This window comes from Natator depressus, chromosome 3, assembly GCF_965152275.1.
Source record: "Natator depressus isolate rNatDep1 chromosome 3, rNatDep2.hap1, whole genome shotgun sequence".
Taxonomy (NCBI): Eukaryota; Metazoa; Chordata; order Testudines; family Cheloniidae; genus Natator; species Natator depressus.
This window is the reverse complement of record NC_134236.1, coordinates 163,257,615-163,277,242: the sequence shown is the minus strand read 5'-3', so window position 1 is coordinate 163,277,242 and position 19,628 is coordinate 163,257,615. Positions and strand designations below refer to the sequence as shown.

The following is a 19,628-nucleotide window of genomic DNA, read 5'->3' as shown; positions in this document are numbered from 1 at the left end:
TTTACAGTCTAGTTATTATGCATGCAACATAACTGACTCACTGTATATGGATGGTTTCAGAGTAACAGCCGTGTTAGTCTGTATTCGTAAAAAGAAAAAAGAAAAGGAGTACTTGTGGCACCTTGTGGCAACTTGTGTGCTCAAATAAACTGGTTAGTCTCTAAGGTGCCACAAGTACTCCTTTTCTTTTTTCTTTTTTCTGTATATGGATGAGAGCAACTCAGGGTTGTGGAGAAAACTTGCCCAGGACATTGCTGAAAATCTTTGTGGAAGAAGTGTGTTTTATGGAGAGATTTAAGGGAGGTAGTTCAATAGGTCAGCTCCACTATGGGCATGATTTTATTCAAACAAGACACTGCTCCCTTGACGCTAGGCTAAGTGTGCAGCTAGCGTTATCCGTGGGGCCCAAAAGGCTCCATCCTCTGCATGAATATTGGCAGTAGATGCAGGTTTGCTAGAATTAACTTCTGTAACGTTCCTCCTTCAGCCTTCCTGTGTGTTTCCTATGTGGGCAAAATGCCTCAGGCCACATCTGTTTGGCCACTAAAGTTCCACTTTCCCATTCCAGCGTATCCAAAGCCACAATCTTGCCCTATTATTTTATTTTTTTGTAGATAACTACAGCTATAGGCAACATTGTAAATGATTAAATCAGTACATGTTATGATTTACCAAGGAGCTTTTTTTTTGACTTGGACACAGATTGTAAGGTATCAATAAAGATGACATGTAAAAAAAGAGCCTAGATTGTAACGTAAAAGGTATGAATAATTAGTTGCCCGGTTTCAGTCAAGTTTACTCTCATTATTCTTTTCCAAAGCAAACTAAGGTCAAGTATGATTTGATTCAACTTTGCAGCTTTTAGCAGGATTTTTCCATTCTGTTCTCCTTGTGTGAAAGGGATATATCCAAAGAAAAATACCTGTAGTGCATTTGTCTTTGATTGGTAACTGAGAAGTACATTACAGAATATTGCTTTACAGCCCCCTTGTTCCTGTTAAGCACCATTAACTGACACAGTGAAATAAAACAGATGCGCTTAAGTACAGTAATGCTTGCCACTGTTTGGAGCTATATACAAACAAAGGAAGTTTGTAAAAGTATGCTTTACTGGTTACAATGTAAATAACAAAAACCCATACTGGCCAAGCAAAAGTTATTTTGGTGTTTAAATCTAATGCATGTTATACACTTTGTAAAGTCTGTAATGGTTTCTCTTCCCTCTTTCCATAGAAGAGAAAAATCAAGGCCAAAAATGTCAAATTGGAATGACAAATGGTAGGCTCCTCCATCCATATGTAGGAACCTAAATATATGGACTGATTTCTTTTTCCTGTGGTACTGAGCACCAGTTAAGGTTTTCAGTACCTCTGAAAATCAGGCTTTAAATTACCCAGTAGTACTGTCCAGGTATACTGAGGCCCTGATCCTTATGGTTGATGTCTGAGTGGAGTTCTGTTGACATCCAGGTAGTTCTGTGGAGGTTAGCAAACCACAGTTGTGCATCAGAGCATAACGCTTATTGGCAGTTTTGACCCTAATGATTAAAAGCAAAAAGAAGCTTCAGAAGTTAGGCATGCCTGTAAATGTTGCCTGAATTTTTTAAGGGACCTGACAAGCAGTAGAACTTGTATAATTTTTATCATGCTGTCTTGGAATTTTTTTAAATTGTTCTATCCCAGCACTGAAATAATTGCTTTTCCCCCTCCTATTTCCTATAGGAGTTATTGGGGCTTAACTCACCAACTATCATAGACCGAACTCTTTTGGAGCAACCAAAGAACATACTCCAGAATAAAATCCTAAAAACATATTCATTCTGCCTGATTAACTTATAAAATATAAAATTATTTAGTGTTGATTGAGGAATGATGCAAGGCAAACTACTCCTGAGAGAATTCTGCACCAAAAAAATTAAAAATTCTGTTCAGAATATTTTAAAGTTTGGCAAAAATCTGCGTATTTTATTTGTTAAAATATAATCAAACCATTTTCAAATGTTTGCTGACAAGTATTTTGAAATAAATTACCAAAATAATTGAAAATGGTGTGATTACGTTGCTATTATGTTACTGTGTTATTTTGCAGAACTTTGCAGAATTTTAAATTTTCAATTTTTTTGGCACAGAATTCCCTCAAGAGTACCAGGGTTCTGTGTGGCGCAGTCTGGGTGTGGGCAGCTTGTGGGGGGTCTGAGTACGAGGAGGAATCTGGCTGCACAGGGGCTTGGTGCGGGGTTCTAGGTGCAGGGGGAATTGGACTCTGCAGGGGAGTCCAGGTGAAGGTGGTTAGGGCTCGGCGGGAGGGCTGAGGGAGTGGGGCTTGGTGGATATAACCCAGCCCCAGCAGCTCTGTGCAAGGAAGGGAAGGGGGAGGGGGAACTACATCTCCATCCTCCTCCCTCTCCCCCACCCAGCCGAGACATCCCTGGGCAGCCAGGGCATCCCCAGACCTCCCTCCACCCAGTGTTTTACCTCTCTCCCGGCGGCCCAAACAGACATGTCTGAGCTGCCAGGGAGGGGTGAGTGAGCACTGATGCAGCTTCTCTTTGCTTCCCCATAGAAACCATTTTCTGCGGAAGGTAAAGAGAATCTGCGGGGGATTTTTCTGCTGTGCAGCAGTGGCGCAGAATTCCCCCAAGAGTAAAACTCTTCAGGGAAAAGTCTTATATAATAGGGATTAAAGTGATAAGATGCTAAATAAATTATATCCGTTTTTATAGTTGTTTTAGCTAGTCTGCAGAAGGGATATAATTCTGTTATTCTATAGAAGGTTTAAAAAACCCGGAGAAAGATTATCCTTTTTTTTAATTACACTCTTCTGTAATGGGAGCTGACCGCCTTCAAATATCTGAGTTGGATGCTTTAAAAAAAAAAAAAAAAGTCTGTATAATATGGCTGGCTCTCAGTTGCTTAAAAACAAAGTATAATTTTAACATTTGTTTTACTTTAAAATATATATACGTATATGGAAATAATTCTGGTATAAGGAACTAGATTAACCACCCTGGAGACTGAAGGCCTTCTATCCCCAGAACAAGTATAACATGGACAGCAACTTCCTTGTACATCCTTACCAATGTATCTGCTGGGGTATTTCACTTTGAGGTGCTGACGGTCTCAACTGCTTTCTGGCTTCAGATGTCGATAGACATGTTGATATCAGAAGATGATTAAATAAAAAAGTCATTTGAATGAAGAAGTTGACTGAAGACACCAGTTGAGGGCACTGAGCACCTTGCAGGATTTGGCCCTCATTCCTTGTTGTATCTGTTGTGACTACCAAGATGACTGCCAATTAGTGACATGGTGGATTTTTTTAATTGGTCACTTGTCCTTTAAGAAGTGGGAATGTACTACCAAACAGTCATCCAATGATAGCTTCAGTCATTACTGATGTGGCGCTAAATTTTTTTTTATTTGTCACCAGTCTTTGGAGCCATGCAGTGCCTCATTTTAATGTTCTTTTAAAAAACAAAACAAACCCTTCCAATGACAAGTACTTCAGCCACATTCCTGTTTGGCTTTTGTTCTTGACATTAAATTGCACCAAATTTTATAAAGGCAGTGCAATAGCTGCCAGGTCCCAGAGCAAGCTACTTAGTCTGTGGTCAGTCTAAGACTTCAGTTCTTGCATTATTCCTTTTCAAAAGATGAAAATATTTTTATATATGTATATCTAACACTACTTTCTAACATACTAACAAATGCTCTGATACAGAGAGCATGTGGGCCCCTGTTTATTAATGTGAAAGAAATACATGCATTTATAAAACCCTAATTTAATAAAATAAGAAGTGGATAATTTTGTAATGGCTGCAGAGAAGTTGGGGGAAGATTAATGGGGTGGACTCCAGAAGGCACAGACATGTAGCTGAGGCCAAATCATTTTACAAGTTTCTGTTTTTAGTTTTTCACTTTTCCTAGAAGCATTTTGTTTTATCTCTGTATAAGCTTAAAATATTGAAAAAGATGATTGTCGTTTTATTTTAATGGAACATTCAATTAACTTCTTTTTTAGCGTTCTTCCAACATTGATGTCTCTGTAGCCAGATTTAAATTGTTAAACACGGTTGAATTAGGATTCCCCCCCAGTAATGTTGATGCACATGCTTTAATTAAAAACCAGAGGTTTAAATTGTAGCCCTAGTAGCTGATGCAATACTTAAAGCCACTTCTGCACTCACAGTTTTAAAGGCAAAGAATTTCCTTTTTTTTCTTCTTTATTTGGGTCAGCACGGCTGCAGCTTTAAATACTGTTTCAGCTACTACCACTGTGACTTAAACATTCGGTTTCTATTGACTATCTAAATCAGGAGAACTGAATACCACCCAGTTTAGCCTTAAAAAAAAAATAGAAAGTGATAGTTTAAATTGGCATTGCAGCAGCTAACGTGGTAAAGTTAAAACTATTGAGGCTCCACTTGTTTTAATAAATATACCTTGCCTTTATAATTCTCTTGAAAAATCTAGGTCAAAGATTCTTTGCGCTGTTTAGCATTCCCTTCTGACAGTCTTTCCCGTTGTAAGTCAGAAAGTAAACTGTAAATACACAACTTGGACTATTTTGTGGATCTTTTTGACATCCACTAGCATATCTTCTCATGGCCAACAGACCGCTCTGCATAGTTTAAGTGTTACACATTTTGCAAAATACACTGTCCTTCCTCTGTTGGAAGTATATGGATGCTAAAGGCTGTTCAGTACTGCGGGCTAGGGTTCCAGCCTTTCACCTGGGTTCAAATCTTCACTTTGCTGATGAGTGGAGGTGAGTTTCATTTCATGCTAGTCCCCATTTGGCAACATCACAAAAACCCCAGACAGTTTGGCACCATTCAGCTACATTGGCAGCAGTCTCTGCTTGTGAGAGGCCTAGGATTGGAAAAGCAGCAGGAGTATTGCAGGTCAAGATTGAGATGGATTGGCAGAGCTGTAAGGGGGAACATGCACCGTGCCTATTCGTACTATGTTTGGCTCAAGCAAATGTTATTAATCCCTCAGTTTCATGAGCCCTAACCTCATTCATAAATTTAAAACAAAGGAGCTTTGTAGAAGTGGGATTTTGATGGACGCATAGACGGATTTCAGATATTGTCAAGCTGTTTCTCTTTATTCTGACCACATAGATATCAAGACCTATCTTGGAGTTTACACTATACCACTATTCTGCAGCATGGAGAAAGCATATTTTTGCAAATTGAATATCTTTTCATTTCATTTCTCATGTATCCTTTGCGGTTTACATGCTGCAGCAAGTACGTGAACCGTTTAATGTTCAGGATAACATACCCATATGAAATACATGCATACTGTGAATGCATCTTTGCCCAGCAGGTACCTTGACGGGGGAAAAGCAGTGTATAATAACGGTTCTGTCTCAGGTTCCTTATTCCTTAATCCATACTCTAGTGGCATTCTTCCTCCCATTTCTCTTCATTTCAACTTTTTCCCAGTGCAGCTGGAAACCTGTTATCTCCACCTTGGGAATGGGTAAGAATTCTGCTGTTGCAGCATTATTCATATTGTTTCCCAGCAAGTTATGAGGGTTTGAGATGTATGTTACATTATTTATTTTAAAGCTTTCATTATATTTTTCTCATTGTAAATATTAGGTTTTTTTCATTGTGATTAGCCTGTTGAGTCCCTATGTCATCTGCCAATCCCTTCTACATTGTTTGCCACCAGTTCTGGAAAGCTGCCATTCTGAACTTCAGAGCATGGCTTAGAAGTGCCTTCCAGTGCTCCAGATAGAGTTTCTGGTATGTCCCTGGCCATATTCATTCAGCAAAATGACAGTGGGTTTACAGTCACCAATAGGAGGACACTCGGGTGGAGGTGGTCTCTGAGAAGACCATTTGAACTCAAATAGTAAATACTACAATTGTGTAGAAATTTTTAAAATTGATGTGCTTTGCAGACCAAAACATCCAAAACAATAAAATAATACTATGGTATAAAACTTGCTGGGCAGAACAGTGCTCTGTTGCAGTGATACAAATTTCGAGTAACTCCAGTGTAGCATCCTATAGACTTAATCTGTTTTTCCACTACCTCTAAAAGATGCTACAGTGGAGTTATTTGGGATTTAAACTGCTGCAGTTATTTAAAAGCGGATATTGGCCCGCTAATTCCCTCCAAACCACACAACTCTTGCCAAAAATTCCTAATCGCCTTACTCCACTTGCCAGTAAATATTTAAAGGTTAATTCACCACTTTGCAGAGGGCCTGTATGAGGTCTGTGCATCATCAGTTAAAGTCCCACGTATGCTGTATTTTAAGATATGAATGAGACTTAAGTGGTACATAGGTCTGTGTTATAGAATCATAGCAATGTAGGGCTGGAAGGGTCCTCGAGAGTTAACTTGTCCATCCCTTGCTCTGAGGAAAGACCAAGTATACCTAGATCATCCCTGACAGGTGTTTGTCAGACCCGTTCTTAAAAACTTCCGCTGACGAGGATTCCACAACCTCCGTTGGAAGCCTATCCAAGGTGTTTATCCTTATAAGCAAAAGGTTTTTCCTCATAGTTAACCTAAATCTCCCTTGCCAGTTAAGCTGATTACTTCTTGTCCTACTTCCAGGGGATGTGCAGAACAGTCTCTGTCCTCTTTATAACGGCCCTTCGCATAGTTGAAGACTGTTCTCAGTCGTCTTTTCTCAATAGTAAACATGCCCAGTTTTTAAACCTGTCCTCATAGGTCAGGTTTTCCAAACCTTTTATCGTTTTTGTTGCCCTTCTCTGGACACTCTCCAGTTTCTCCTTATCTTTCCTAGAATGTGGCACCCAGAACTGGAGACAGGCTGAGGCCTCACTAGTACTGGGTAGCGCAGGGCAATTGCCTCCCAGGTCTTACATATGACGCTCCTGTTAAGACACCCCAGAATGATATTAGCCTTTTCTGCAACTGCTTTTCATTGTTGATGCATTTAGTATGTGATCCACAATAACCCCTGCTCCTTTTCAGCAAGATTACCAGTTATTGCCTTTTTGTTGTTGTGCATTTGATTTTTTTTCCTGCCTAAGTATATTCTGTTCTGACTTGGAAGGGAGTGTTGCTTTTGGAAAGGTGCACCTTGTTTCCATAGCATCCCAGTGAAGCCTCAAATTATTAAAATGTCAATACTTTTACAGACTGTACTGTCAAACATTTACTGGTAGGCTAAGAAGGATTCTCATACAATTAAAGCTAAACAATTTTTATGTCCTATACTTGACTTAAAAAAAAAAGAATTCACTAATTCATAGTATTTAATTAATGTGCAATGGATCTTCCAGTCATTAGCAGAGATTAGCTGTGAAACAGCAAGGGTTTGCAAAAGTGAGATTAAAAGCTTTTTCCTCCTTTTTCAATATTGTTTGATGTCTAGTCTAAAATAAGAGTGATTTTTTTAAAAATATAAAACCAGTGTATGTGTGTCCCCTTGCTCTCAGGCAAAAATTACATCCAGTGGAAAAAAGATTTAATAGCCAGAATTGTCAGGAGTTCTGTATAAGGTAATCAGATTCTCCCCTCCCCCAACAAAAATACCCATAGCCTTCTAAATTCTTGCTACATAACTACTCCAACTGATCCATTCTACTCTCATTTACACTGGTGTAAATCCAGAGCAATTCCAGTATAGATTGCACTAATGTAACCAATCAGAATCTGGCCCACTGAGTTCTGTTGGACAGCATGCATGAGTCAGGGCTAATGGCGAGGGGTCCTAGTTTAGAAGTGTTTGAAAATTGGATATGTGTATAGGAAATCTTTTCTTTTCCCCCTTTTGTTTAAGTATACTTTCAAGTCTAATTTTCTTGAACTTCTCCTGACACATATCTAATGCAGTAACTATTGGTGCAGTATGGCACCGTAAGGCTGCCCTGTTAACAATAGCAATGTGTTTGTGTCCATGTTTCTAAAATAAATCCTGTTTTTGAGGGGCGTATAAATTTGGCATGAAATGTACCCTGGGCTTTAGGATTTTGATACAGGAATAATGGGTAGTTTTTTTTAACCAAGTGTATTAAACAGAGAGCCTGATCCTGCAAACCATTATATGCATTGAGTGCCTTTATTCCTGAGTGTAAGGGTTTGCACAACTCATCCTAAATAGTTCAAAAAGTTAAACTAGGGAAAAAAGGGCAATAAAAAGTTTTTCCCCCCCTCTTTTCTCATAAATTTATTCATCTTAAGGTTCAAGTAGATTGAATTTAAATAGTTTTAAATCTGTTTATTTTTACTTATGTGCCAAATTCTCCGCTGCTGGAAATTACTGCAATGAGTCAAATTGCACCAGCAAAAAATTTGGCACTAGGGGTGAAATCTGGCTCCGTTGAAATCAATGGGAAAACATCATTGACTTCAACACTGCCCGAATTTCACCCTAGAGCTTTAAACACTTTTATCTGGCACCCTGCTCTGTTGCTTGTGATCTTTCTTGCATATAAATGTAAGCCAACAAAAATCCAGCATTAGAATGTCTTGTACAGAGCCCCAATCAGAATAAAGGGGGTGGGGGGAGAATCAGCATATTATTAACTTTAAAGTTTACCTTTCTCTTTCTTTGTACAGGGTTCTTAGCTCCACAACAGAGTCCCATCTCCCATGCCATGTGGCACATCAGCAAGCTCTCATTATAACATTTTAAAAACTTCTGAAAAAGGTATAGCTAGTACTTGCCCTTTCCAGGCCAGCTCCAGGTTTCTACCTGGGACTGTAGCATGTGTGATTTCATCAGCAGAGTGCTAGTCACACAGAGAGTGGAGCTGATAATCCATGATTGGACTGCACTTCTGTAGCAGGAACATTTAAAATTAATGATATGCCATCTTATCTTACCCTGCTTACCTGAGGCATCCACCTTCTTGCTATAATTAGGCTTTTGCGGATTGATTTTTTCACATAATCTTTTAAGTTTTATGTTGTACAAGTGCAAGTACAATTATTTATTAACTAATCAATACAGTACCAATAATACTGAGTTATTTTTATGTTAAAAATATTTTCCAAATGACATTTTGCAGGACTAATTTAAAGGTGATACCTAAAATGGTATAAATTAGACTCCCACTCCATTGATTTAAACTCATTTAGACCTACTTATCTTAAGTCAACCCAGGTGTAAGGGAGTCTAAATTGGTTTAATCTACTCTCCAGAGAGCTGCAAAAGGTGTAAATTACCTCCCTGCTTTCACTTATGTTTTCTACATTGGTGTATAAATTACACCAGCTTAGATTTACACATTACTAAAGTATTTCTAAATTACTTAAAGGATGTCTAATTTACACTTCTTCATGCATTACTTTTGAATTTGGCCCTTAATCTGCATGACAACTACCTTTGTGTTTAAATAAAAATGTAAACGATTAAAGTGAGTCGCTGTGGTTGTCAGTCAGTCACAGGTTTTCATAATGCATTTCTTTTTTATACCATACATTCAGATTCCTGGATCCATGTGTGCTATTTTGAATTCTTATCTTGAAATTATGGATTAGCATAGATTCAGTCCCAATATAGTCCCCTGAACAAGCAATTATAATAAAAAAATGCACACTTAAAAAAATCCCTTTAATCCATTCAGACAAAACAATGCAGGCGAGATGTGAAGACATTTAGAAGCATTTTAAAGATTCCATTTACGGGGTGCCTGGGGTTCCTTAGCACTGTTTATCTCTCCCCCATTTTTTTAGTGTTAGTTCAACTTGTATAATGTTGCATTTGTAATGCTTGTTTGGGGGGAGGAGGAGGGAGAGAGGTAGGCTATGTTCTTTAAACAAGCCAGAGTTTTGAGGTTGAATTGATCAGGAGGAAGCTTTTTTTCTTTTAAAGGGTTGAGTCTTTCATGTGCTCCAAAGTACTTCATATAACTTCTGTTTTAAAAAAATCACTACAGAAAGTAAATCCACATTTTAAAACACATTTGCTAGTGGACCATAAATTTGTATTCAGAGAGTTTCAAAAACAGAGCTTACGGGGACATGGGGCCTTTACTTTCAAAGCCATTTAAAAAAAAACAAACTTGAACCACAAAAATCTGTTGGGAGTAATGGTAAGGGTTTGATTTAAACTCTCAAAGGCAAGAAAACCTAAGTTAAGACAGACAATGTGGTCTGACGCTGTCCTTAACTGATCACACAGCTTGCAGGCATGGAGCTGCTTTGCTTCAGAGCCTTGTTGCAATGATGTCAGGTGAGGATCAGTGTTGAACTGAATTTTCAGTGCACTCTAAATTTCCTTGGTTTTTTTTTTTTTTTTTTTTTTTGTACATTTCAGGGCAACCTCCTCATGTTACTGTAACATAGGGGTCTTTTTTTCATACAATTAAACCACAAAGAAAAAATTTTGTGCTCTATTCTTGGAGCTGTGCAGATAGTTCCTTGCCAAACATATTTGTTTACCGTGGTAATGTCTGAGTTGTATTATATTGGTTAGTAAAGGGATTTATTTAAGGAACAAGGTGAATGACTAAAACAGATGTGCCAGTACGATGTACTGTTAAAGCTGAAAAGTAAGATTCTTTTGTGTGAGTTATTTTTTTATTGTATTTCTGAGAAACTAAATTTAGTTGTGAGGACATCTTTGTGACAACAGAAAATATTCTGGCAATCCATTTGAGGGTCTGCTCCTGTGCTCTTTAAATGGATCAGTCTCCCATCTCCTTCACTGGGGCTTTATAAAGATTGCATGTTAAGACCCTTAATCCCAGGTTTGATCAACCGTACAGTCATATTACATTATGGATTTTACCATGATTCGAAATCTTTAATTTTAAATCCATCTTCAGTTGTAGCAAACATATATATTAAAATATTCCATAGTTTCTTTGTAGTCCCCCGTCCGTCTGCCTGTATCCATCTGTTGTCCCTAGTCCTATACCTAGATTGTGCGCTCTCTTTGTTCTTTGTATGCACAGCACCTAGCTCAGTGGGGTGCTGGATTGTGACCACGAGGCACTATGATAAGAGAATTAAAAATATAGTATATGTTTTTACCATTCTGGTTTAATGACACAAAAATCTTCCCATGTCTTCAGCCTAGGTTTTTGTCATGTCAGGTACATACACACAACACAGTAATTGTGAAAAGAGAGTTAAAAGTGGAGTGGCTTGCAAATATGTGACTGGTTTCTCACAGTTATTCACATTTCTGTTAATGGCATCATCAAAATTAGGGATTTTTGAGGCTGCATGGGGAAATAATAAATGCCTTGCATCTATAGCACCTTCCATTTCAGGATCTCAATGCACATTTCTTTAAAGATCAGTTAATTTAGCCTGCCATTACCTCTGTGATATAGGTAAGTGGCATTATCTCAACTCCAGAGATTGGGTGATAAAGGCATAGAGAGATTCAGTGAGTTGCCCATGGTCACCCAGATTCTGTCTGTGGCAGAATCTGATTCTCCTGATTCATAGCCACCATTCTTTAGCTACAAGGCTGTAATTCCTGATTAGTAAGTGTAGTGAGGCAGAGTGACCTCCTTCCAGACTTGAGAACGAGGGACCACTACACACTGCCTGGTGGGAGGAGCCAAATCCTCCCCACCTCTCCCCCCTCACCAGTACCAGGGCCGGTCAGGAAGGATAAAGTTGAGTGGGAGCCATGGAAGGAGGCAGATGTCTCCAGCCCACTGCGGCACTCTGGAATTGAAACTGCGCTGTGCAGCTCCCTGCCCCTGCAGGAGACCCATCCTGGGCATGAGTTGTCGGGACTGCCATCAGCCCTGTACCTTGAGGAGACGGAGCACCTTTGGACTGTGGAGCCCAGCACCTGGAATGGGGTAGGAAGGAGCCCAGGGAAACCAGACTTTGCTTCAGTTTTGTCACTGTTAGGGCCCAGCTTAGTGTCATCTGTGAACATGCTGAGGGTGCAGTCCATCCCATCATCCAGATCATTATGAATATGATATACAAAACCGGCCCCAGGACCGACCGGTGGGGCACTCCACTTAGGCAAAAGCCTGCTCCCTGCTCTGCCCCACCCAGAGGGCCAGAGCTTCCCTTATAGACTGTTCATTGCTGCCCTAGACTCTTGATTGGTGTCAGCCTTAGCCTGAACACTCTGGCCTAAAGACTGCTTACTGCCTGCCCAAGGGGGCTAGAGCTTCAGACAGTTAATGGTTGTTTGTCCCTGCTAGGAGGCTACAAGCTGCTTGGCCCTGCCTGCTGCTTCCTGCCACAGTGAGGCGGAGTGGTCTCTATCCCCACTTGAGAGCAAGGGACCACTAAGCTGATAAATTAAATCATTTGCCAAATAAGGGAGACAGAATCAAAGGGGATGAGGACATATTTCCAACTTTGAAAGGTTTGTTGTGCTAACAAACAGTATAGGGGAAAGTCAAACAAAAGGTGCTGTGTTGTGTGGTATTGTTTGTTTATTTTGTGTTTTTAAGTATCTGTTAGTTTCTCTTGCAAAGCTGTATACCACTAAATTTGTTGTGGATATTTCAGCAATATCCACGCATACCTTTTCCATGTAAATATGGGGGCAATCCTGCTACCATAGGACTAAGTTCTTTTAAAAAACTTTTACATGTTTTTTTTTTTTTTTTCCCCCTAACAACCTGTGTATTAATCCATTGGTTCTAGGAGCTGAAGTCTCTTGGCATTTGCTCCATTGTCAATAGCAGTGCTTCCCATAAGCACTGATGCCAAGGTTTTTGAGAAAGGGCCTATAACCAGTACTTGGATAATATCTATCCCAAATTGTTTTATACTCCTACTCCTCATAGTATCTGAGTGCCTTCCATGTAAAATCAATAGCAATGGTAAAATCCCTAATGGAAGAAGCAAAGAACAAAATTTCTTAAATAGATTTCAATTGAACTTCTTCTGTGTATTGAATACTGTCTGCTGATCTTCCTTTATTTTAATAAACAATCACTATTTATCCTTTGGAATCCAAACTAAGGCCTGATAAGTGATGTGTTTTTAATAGCAATATTTCTTTAAATACATGATTAACTTTGAATTAAGCAAATTAAAGGCAGTGGAACTCAAACTTGCTTTCTGAATCAGTGCCTAGATCTGGGTTGTATAGACATGTTATATTCCTGCATCTGTCTGTTTGTCTATCCGAAAGACAAGATGGGTGGGGTCATATATTTTATTGGACCAACTTGTGTTGAGGAGAGAGACAAGCTTTCGAGCTACTCAGAGCTCTTCTTCAGGTCTGAGAAAGGTACTCCAAGCATCACAGCGAAATACAAGGTAGAACAGATTGTTTAGCATAGGTAGTTAGTACATATTCTAAGGGACCTTTTAAGGTGGTGTGGTGTGGTGTGTTAATACCTCTGCAGTCATAGGACAAAAAAGGACGGATTAGTAGTGGGACAGATTGTTGTAATAAGCCATAAATCCAGTGTCCCTATTCAGTCCATGATTTTTAGTGTCTAGCTCTGGCATCAACTTTCCATTGTGCCAGGTGGTGCTCGACCCCCAGCTCTGCCCCAGGCGCTGCCCCCACTCCATCCCTTTCCTCAAGGCCACAGCCCCCCTCCCCCCCTGCTCCACTCCATCCCGGCCCTGGAGCACCCACGGAGTCAGCCTATGGTATCTAGCAGAGTTATGAATTTAAGCTCTTAGGCTTGTCTTTTGAAAATGTTGTGCAGGTTTCCTTTGAGAATGAAGACTGAGAGCTCAGGTATGGAGTGATCACTTTGTGAAAAGTGTTCACCCCCCAGGTGATGGGGTGCTTTATCTTCTATCATTTTCCTGTGGGAATTCATTCGAGAATGTAGTCTCTTCTCTTATAGAATCATAAGGGCTGGAAGGGACCTTGAGAAGTCATCTAGTCCATCCCCCTTCACTGAGGATGGACCAAGTAAACCTAGACCATCCTTGACAAGTGTTTGTCTTATCTGTTTTTTAAAGCTTTCATGGGCAGGGATTCCACAATCTCCATTGGAAGTCTGTTTCAGTGCTTAGCTATCCTTATAATCAAAGTTTTTCCTAATACCTAACCTAAATATCCCTGGCTGCAAATTGAGCCCATTACTTGTCCTACCTGAACTGGAAGTGGACAATTGATCACAGTCCTCTTTAGAACAGCCCTTAACATATTTGAAGACTGTTATCAACCCCTGCCCCTCCTCCCCAGTCTTCTTTTCTCTAGACTAGCGGTTCTCAAACTGGGTCGGGACCCCAAAGTGGATCACGACCCCATTTTAATTGGGTCACCAGGGCCAGCATTATACTTGCTGGGACCCAGGGCTGAAGCTGAAGCCCAAGCTCCACCCCCACCTGGTGACCGTGTCAAAAGTGTTACTAAAATAAAGATAAATCATGTCTACAGCACTATGCCAGTAACCTTGTCAAAGGAAGAAAGTACGTTGATTTGACATGATTTGTTCTTGAAAATCGATGTTGACTATTACTTATCACCCTATTAGTGTCTAAGTGCCTATACTTAAATTGTAAGCTGTTTAAGTCGAGGACTGTCTTTTTGTTCTGTGTTTACAGTGGCTAGCAAAATGGGGTCCTGGTGCATAACTAGGGTTCTGGAGTGTCATAGTCTCTCTGGTTTAGAAATAGACAATTCTACTTCACACATGTGCAAACCCAATGGTATAAATAAGGGCAGAATTTGCTGCTTCATTAAGCATTTTTGGAATTGTTAGTGGTATTTTGTTTAAACCTTAGTAGTGAGAAAATCCAGATAAAAGACTGAAGGCTTCATTTTCATTTTCAGTGGGTTCCCAGCCATACAAATTTATCAAAGGCTGTCTGTTTGTAGGCAACTATTGTAATCTGATCTGAGCTTTTCTGAGTTTAAGTTTAGAGTGAAAAATGTGCCTCTTGATTAAACGTAGCAATTAAGGATTTTAGGGGTCTTGGTTTTGACCCCCTTGACCTGAAACACTGACCTCAGTGCAGTAGGTTTGGTATTGAATTGTTACCATTGTAAGACAATTAGATCATCTTTCTGGGGATTTTAGGGGCCAATTCATCATCATAAAAAGAGTCTCCTTTGATTATTTGAGTTTTGGACAATGTATGTAAGGTATTTATGATACTAATTTGACACTACAGTCTTGCAAAGAAAAGTGTAATTACATCTCTAATTTCAACCTACACGCTGACAAGATAAGCAAAGTTGTGTTTTTCAACCTTATTTATAAAGTTATCTGGATTATTAAGATAAACTATCTCTCACCACTCACTCATTCTCTCTCTCTCTCTCTCTCTGAAATTTCCATAGGTGCCTGGAAGATTAATAAAAAATCACAAAACCCTCCCATCACTTTCAATGGGAATTGTGCCTCTGAATCCCCAAGGTGGTTTTGAAAAAATCTCAGCCTTATTCCTGATATAAAATCAGAACCCCCCAAGACACACACATAATATGTGACCTGAGGATTTTGCAACCCATAGACAATAGATCAGAATGTATTGACCCCTTACCCCCATTTATTTCATCAGGAAGTATGCTCAGGAATAGGAGTCACACCTGCAGATCTGTTGGCAGGATTGTGCGCTAAAAGACTTAGTATATGAAACTATGTAGCCATGACCTTGTGCTGATTGAAACTTGCATTTGTATTTTAAACAGTTTTCTAAACGTCCTCACCCTTTAAGGATAGTCCTTGATGTACAAAGAGACTTTGTATAACTAGTGGTGAATAACGTTTAAATTAGACACATTTAGAATTGAGACACAATTAATTGATTCCTCTCCTTTTTCAGTCAGTCATCAAATTATCTTTTATTTACCATGGTTATACTGAATGCCTTTGTTCTCAAACATTTTTAATCAACCTTTCTTTTCTTTTCCCCCAGACCGTATACACCTATGAGAGGGGCCCTCTCCACTGTGTGGTTTGACAGATGGAAGATATCTAATGAGTGCCCAGAACACATTGAAACCATTGACTCAATGTGTCGGGTGCTTACAAATGTGATTGATGATGAGGTTAAAAATGGCATCAGCAAGAATAAGATAATTTTAGGTAAGTTTTTTTTTTTTATGGTTTTTTTTTTTTTCAGGCTTATGAGAGAGCCTCTTACTTTGGGTTCCCATTGGATTCCATCCTGCAAGTTTGACAAGCAATCTCTGCACATGCTGAGCAACCCCAGGTCTCAGCTGACCTTGATTCAGAGTTGAGAGCACTCTGTGCATTGCAGGATCTAGCCCTTGGTAGGTCAGATTAGGCTGTCACACCCGTAAAACTGCTTTGAATTCATTGGGGTGCTGTGGGTGCAAATGTATGCAGCATTTGGCTCGCTGGGTACTCTGTCCCATCAAATTAAATGTAAGGTTTTTGTTTGTTTGTTTTTTGAACTGCTCATATATCATTGGAATTTAAATACCAGTCAACAATGTCTAGCCTATTCTTACTTTGCTATGTCTATCTGGCCTCTTCATATTTAGAGGGCTTCTGAAGAATGTAAGTCTTGAGTTCTCTCAAAGGCAATGTAGTTTCTTATTTCAATAAGCATCTAGACAACACAAATCGTTACACATTGTATCTTCTCTACTGCTGTGGTTGCTTCAGAGGAGTTCAATCATGAAAAAACAAAGGTCCTGTGAAATGTTTGGTAATGGTAGAACTTGGTAACAAATGCATTTACGCATCATATTTAGCACTTATTTAGCTCATTACATCTTCAGAACATTGTACAAATATCTACTAATCTTCAGGCACTCTCAAAGGACATGCTGTTTCAAGCCTATTTTACGGTTGAGGAAATTGAAGCAAAGAGGTTGAGGCCACAGGAGTAGCATAAGTCAGAGATAGAATTAGAACTCAGGAGTGCCTGACTCCTTGTTCTATGCTTATGTGACTAAATATTTCAGGTTGGAAAAAAACTTCTAATGTGGGAACTTCTGACGTCATGGCCAATTGACTCTTGCCGTTGAGCTCCTGAGCGGTGGAGCCAGGACCATTCAGCCTGCATATTTCTTGGCCCAACCCTGTGTTGCTCTTTGAAGGTCACTGTTTATTTTTCCTTGGTGGCTCATTGCCCTGGTTGCAGAATTCATTGTTTTGAATGGCTGTCTGCACAGTCTCTTTGATCTGGCTTTCCTGTGTTATACCTGCATGCCTGGAGACAGCTAAAGAAGAGCAGGTGCTTTTTTCTGAGAGTGGGGTGGAGATGTTCCACATACACACTTATTCTACTGTTAGATTTTCCATCTGACCTCGGGAAAATAAAAGTAGTGAGATTTCAGGGTCTGAGACACACTTTAAATCTGGGAAATCTTCTAAGGGAGTAATTGAGGTTAGTTGTCTCCATCCCTTAGTCTCTTTTGAAAATTCCAGCCTCTGTGTTTAAATTCTCTATCTTTAAATTGAGGAAAATTGTCTTTTCTCCCACCTTTTGTCTGTCTTGTCTATGTAGATCGCAAGGTCTTTGAGAGAGGTTTTCTTGCTATGGGCATGTCCTGTGCCTAGCACAATAGGACCCTGATCTGCACCTTGAAGTCTTTAAACCATGATTTGAGGATTTCAGTAGCTCAGACATAGGTGAGAGGTTTATTGCAGGAGTGGATGGGTGAGATTCTGTGGCCTGCATTGTGCTGGAGGTCAGACTAGATGATCATAATGGTCCCTTCTGACCTTAATATCTATGAGTCTGTGAGTCAGTTGGGGCTTCTAGACATTACGATGACAAATAATGAAATAAGGACTGAGTCAGTAGTCCAGCATCATACCAAATAAGTGCAAATATGTACATAAGGGTGATGAGAATGTGGGTGTGGAAAAACTGGTGCACAAGCTCTTATTCACCATGGTCATGTAGGTACATGGTGTCATTTACACCTGTGCAAAAGGGAGTTAAAGCACTGCTAAATCAAAGTGGTAGGGTTGTACACTCCCTCTGCACAGATGTGAGAGGCAGGGTGAGAGGCAGCAGAGAATCAGGCTTTGAGTTTCTGTAAGGAAAGAATGGTTATAACATGGATCTGGACCAGTGTAAGGTGACTTTATTGTTAAACTGTTGGCCATAGACTTCCACTGACACAGAAAACGGTGTATTTTGTAAAGGCACCTTGCATAGTGCCTTTTGTGTGTGTAACTTTTGGGCAACAAGGTGTTTTTATGCTATGGCTTAATCAGCCAATCTAGAGCATCTATACAGTCTCTCTGCACCAAGGTGTCAGGCTTGTAGGGAGGAGATTGGGAAGTAGTTGGGGAGAGAGAGAGATGCAGGACCTGGAATTTTTTTAAATATGGGAGAGACTGTGGTGTGTTTATATTGTGAGGAGAAGGAACCCGATGAGAATGAGAGATTAAGGGAAAATTCAAGGGAGGGTAGGGGCAAGGGAGGTCATATGGTGGGAGAAGATGGTGTCATGCGGCAGGTGGAGGGATTGGAGAGGAGAGCAGGTGAGGAACATCAGTGACGGGATAAAGGGTGATGGGAGGAGGAGAAGGAAGTGGGACGTCACATCAGCCCTCATCAGTCATCTCTTTGAAAATGCCAGCAACATTCTTCCTGGAGGAGGGAGAGCATTTTAAGAGTGGATCTGGTGGTGAACAGGCAGCTGGTTCATGGATCTGATGTGGGGGGAGGTAGAGTGCTGTTTGACAAGGAAGTCAAAGAGAACAAGCTTATAGTTGAGGAAGCCATTGTTATTCAGGAGACTTTCTTCAGACATGTTCAGTGGCGCAGATGTAGGGAAATTGAATGGTGGTGGTGAGCCATGTGGGACATTGTTCTGTGGAAAGAAGGAGTAGAGGGATTAGACAACTGAGTCAATGAAGGAGAGAGTCAGACTTAAAATGGCAGATAAACCGTCAATGGCAATGGGCTGAAAGTAGCATAGGGTGCTAAAGGAGATGAGGTGATAGTCAAGGTGTGGGAACACTGATGTTGAAGGAACAGAGAAGCAGTGTTTTCCAAAGGCAAAGTTGAGGGAGTAGACATTTTAGTGAGTGGGATTTAATTCAGTGGTGAAGGTCAAAGGAGGATGAGGGGTAAGATGGCATGTCAGTGTGGAAGTTGCAGGTTGAGCATGAGGGTCAGAGATTGTGAGGGGAGGGAGAGCCAGGTGTAAAAATTAGGACAGAAAGTGGGTGGTAGCTGACAGCTACGGAGAGTGGGATAGGAGAACAGTCTAAAAGATAGGAGGATAAATGAGACAGGAACTCCAGGAATGGAAAGGGAGAACCTAACATTTTTATCATGGGTGACTATCTTTCCTATTCTGATTCAAGTTTTACACAGGGTTGGGGTTTGTTGATGCAATAGGAGCATTTGTTCCTTAAAGAATTGTGGCCTAAACCATTCATCTCAATAACACAGTTAATTCTCATGACACCTAATGATGACAGCTTAATGATCAACACTGTTAACCATTTCACTACTGATCATTTTAAAGGAAGCATCCAGCTGCTCCTGCCTTGAAGGTGGAACCTGGGTGGTGTACTGCCACTCCTCCCCCTTCAACTCAATCTAATTCCGATACATCAGAAGAACAGCCTCCTTAATATTATCACATCCTCATTTTCAAATATACAGTCTAAGTTTAACAGTTTTAAATACATGCGTCTTTTGATACGTGATGTAAAGGGTGCTGCAAGTTCTGTGGGAGTTCCATGCACTGACTGAAGGCCGTATACAGCCCATAGTTCTTATTCCTTAAGAAAAAGTTTTCAGAAGTTGTTCTCAAGGAATCACAGAAAGTCTTACAAAGGTAGC

General features: G+C 40.1%; 1 protein-coding gene across 1 annotated transcript in view; it reads left to right on the top strand.

The window, feature by feature from the left end:
* LYPLAL1 (lysophospholipase like 1) overlaps nt 1–19,628 on the top strand; it is a 38,519-nt gene that overhangs the window by 6,209 nt on the left and 12,682 nt on the right. Inside the window, exon 3 of the mRNA XM_074949245.1 lies at nt 15,762–15,931. Within this exon, the coding sequence (XP_074805346.1) occupies nt 15,762–15,931 (170 nt within the window). The remainder of the gene's footprint in view (nt 1–15,761; nt 15,932–19,628) is intronic.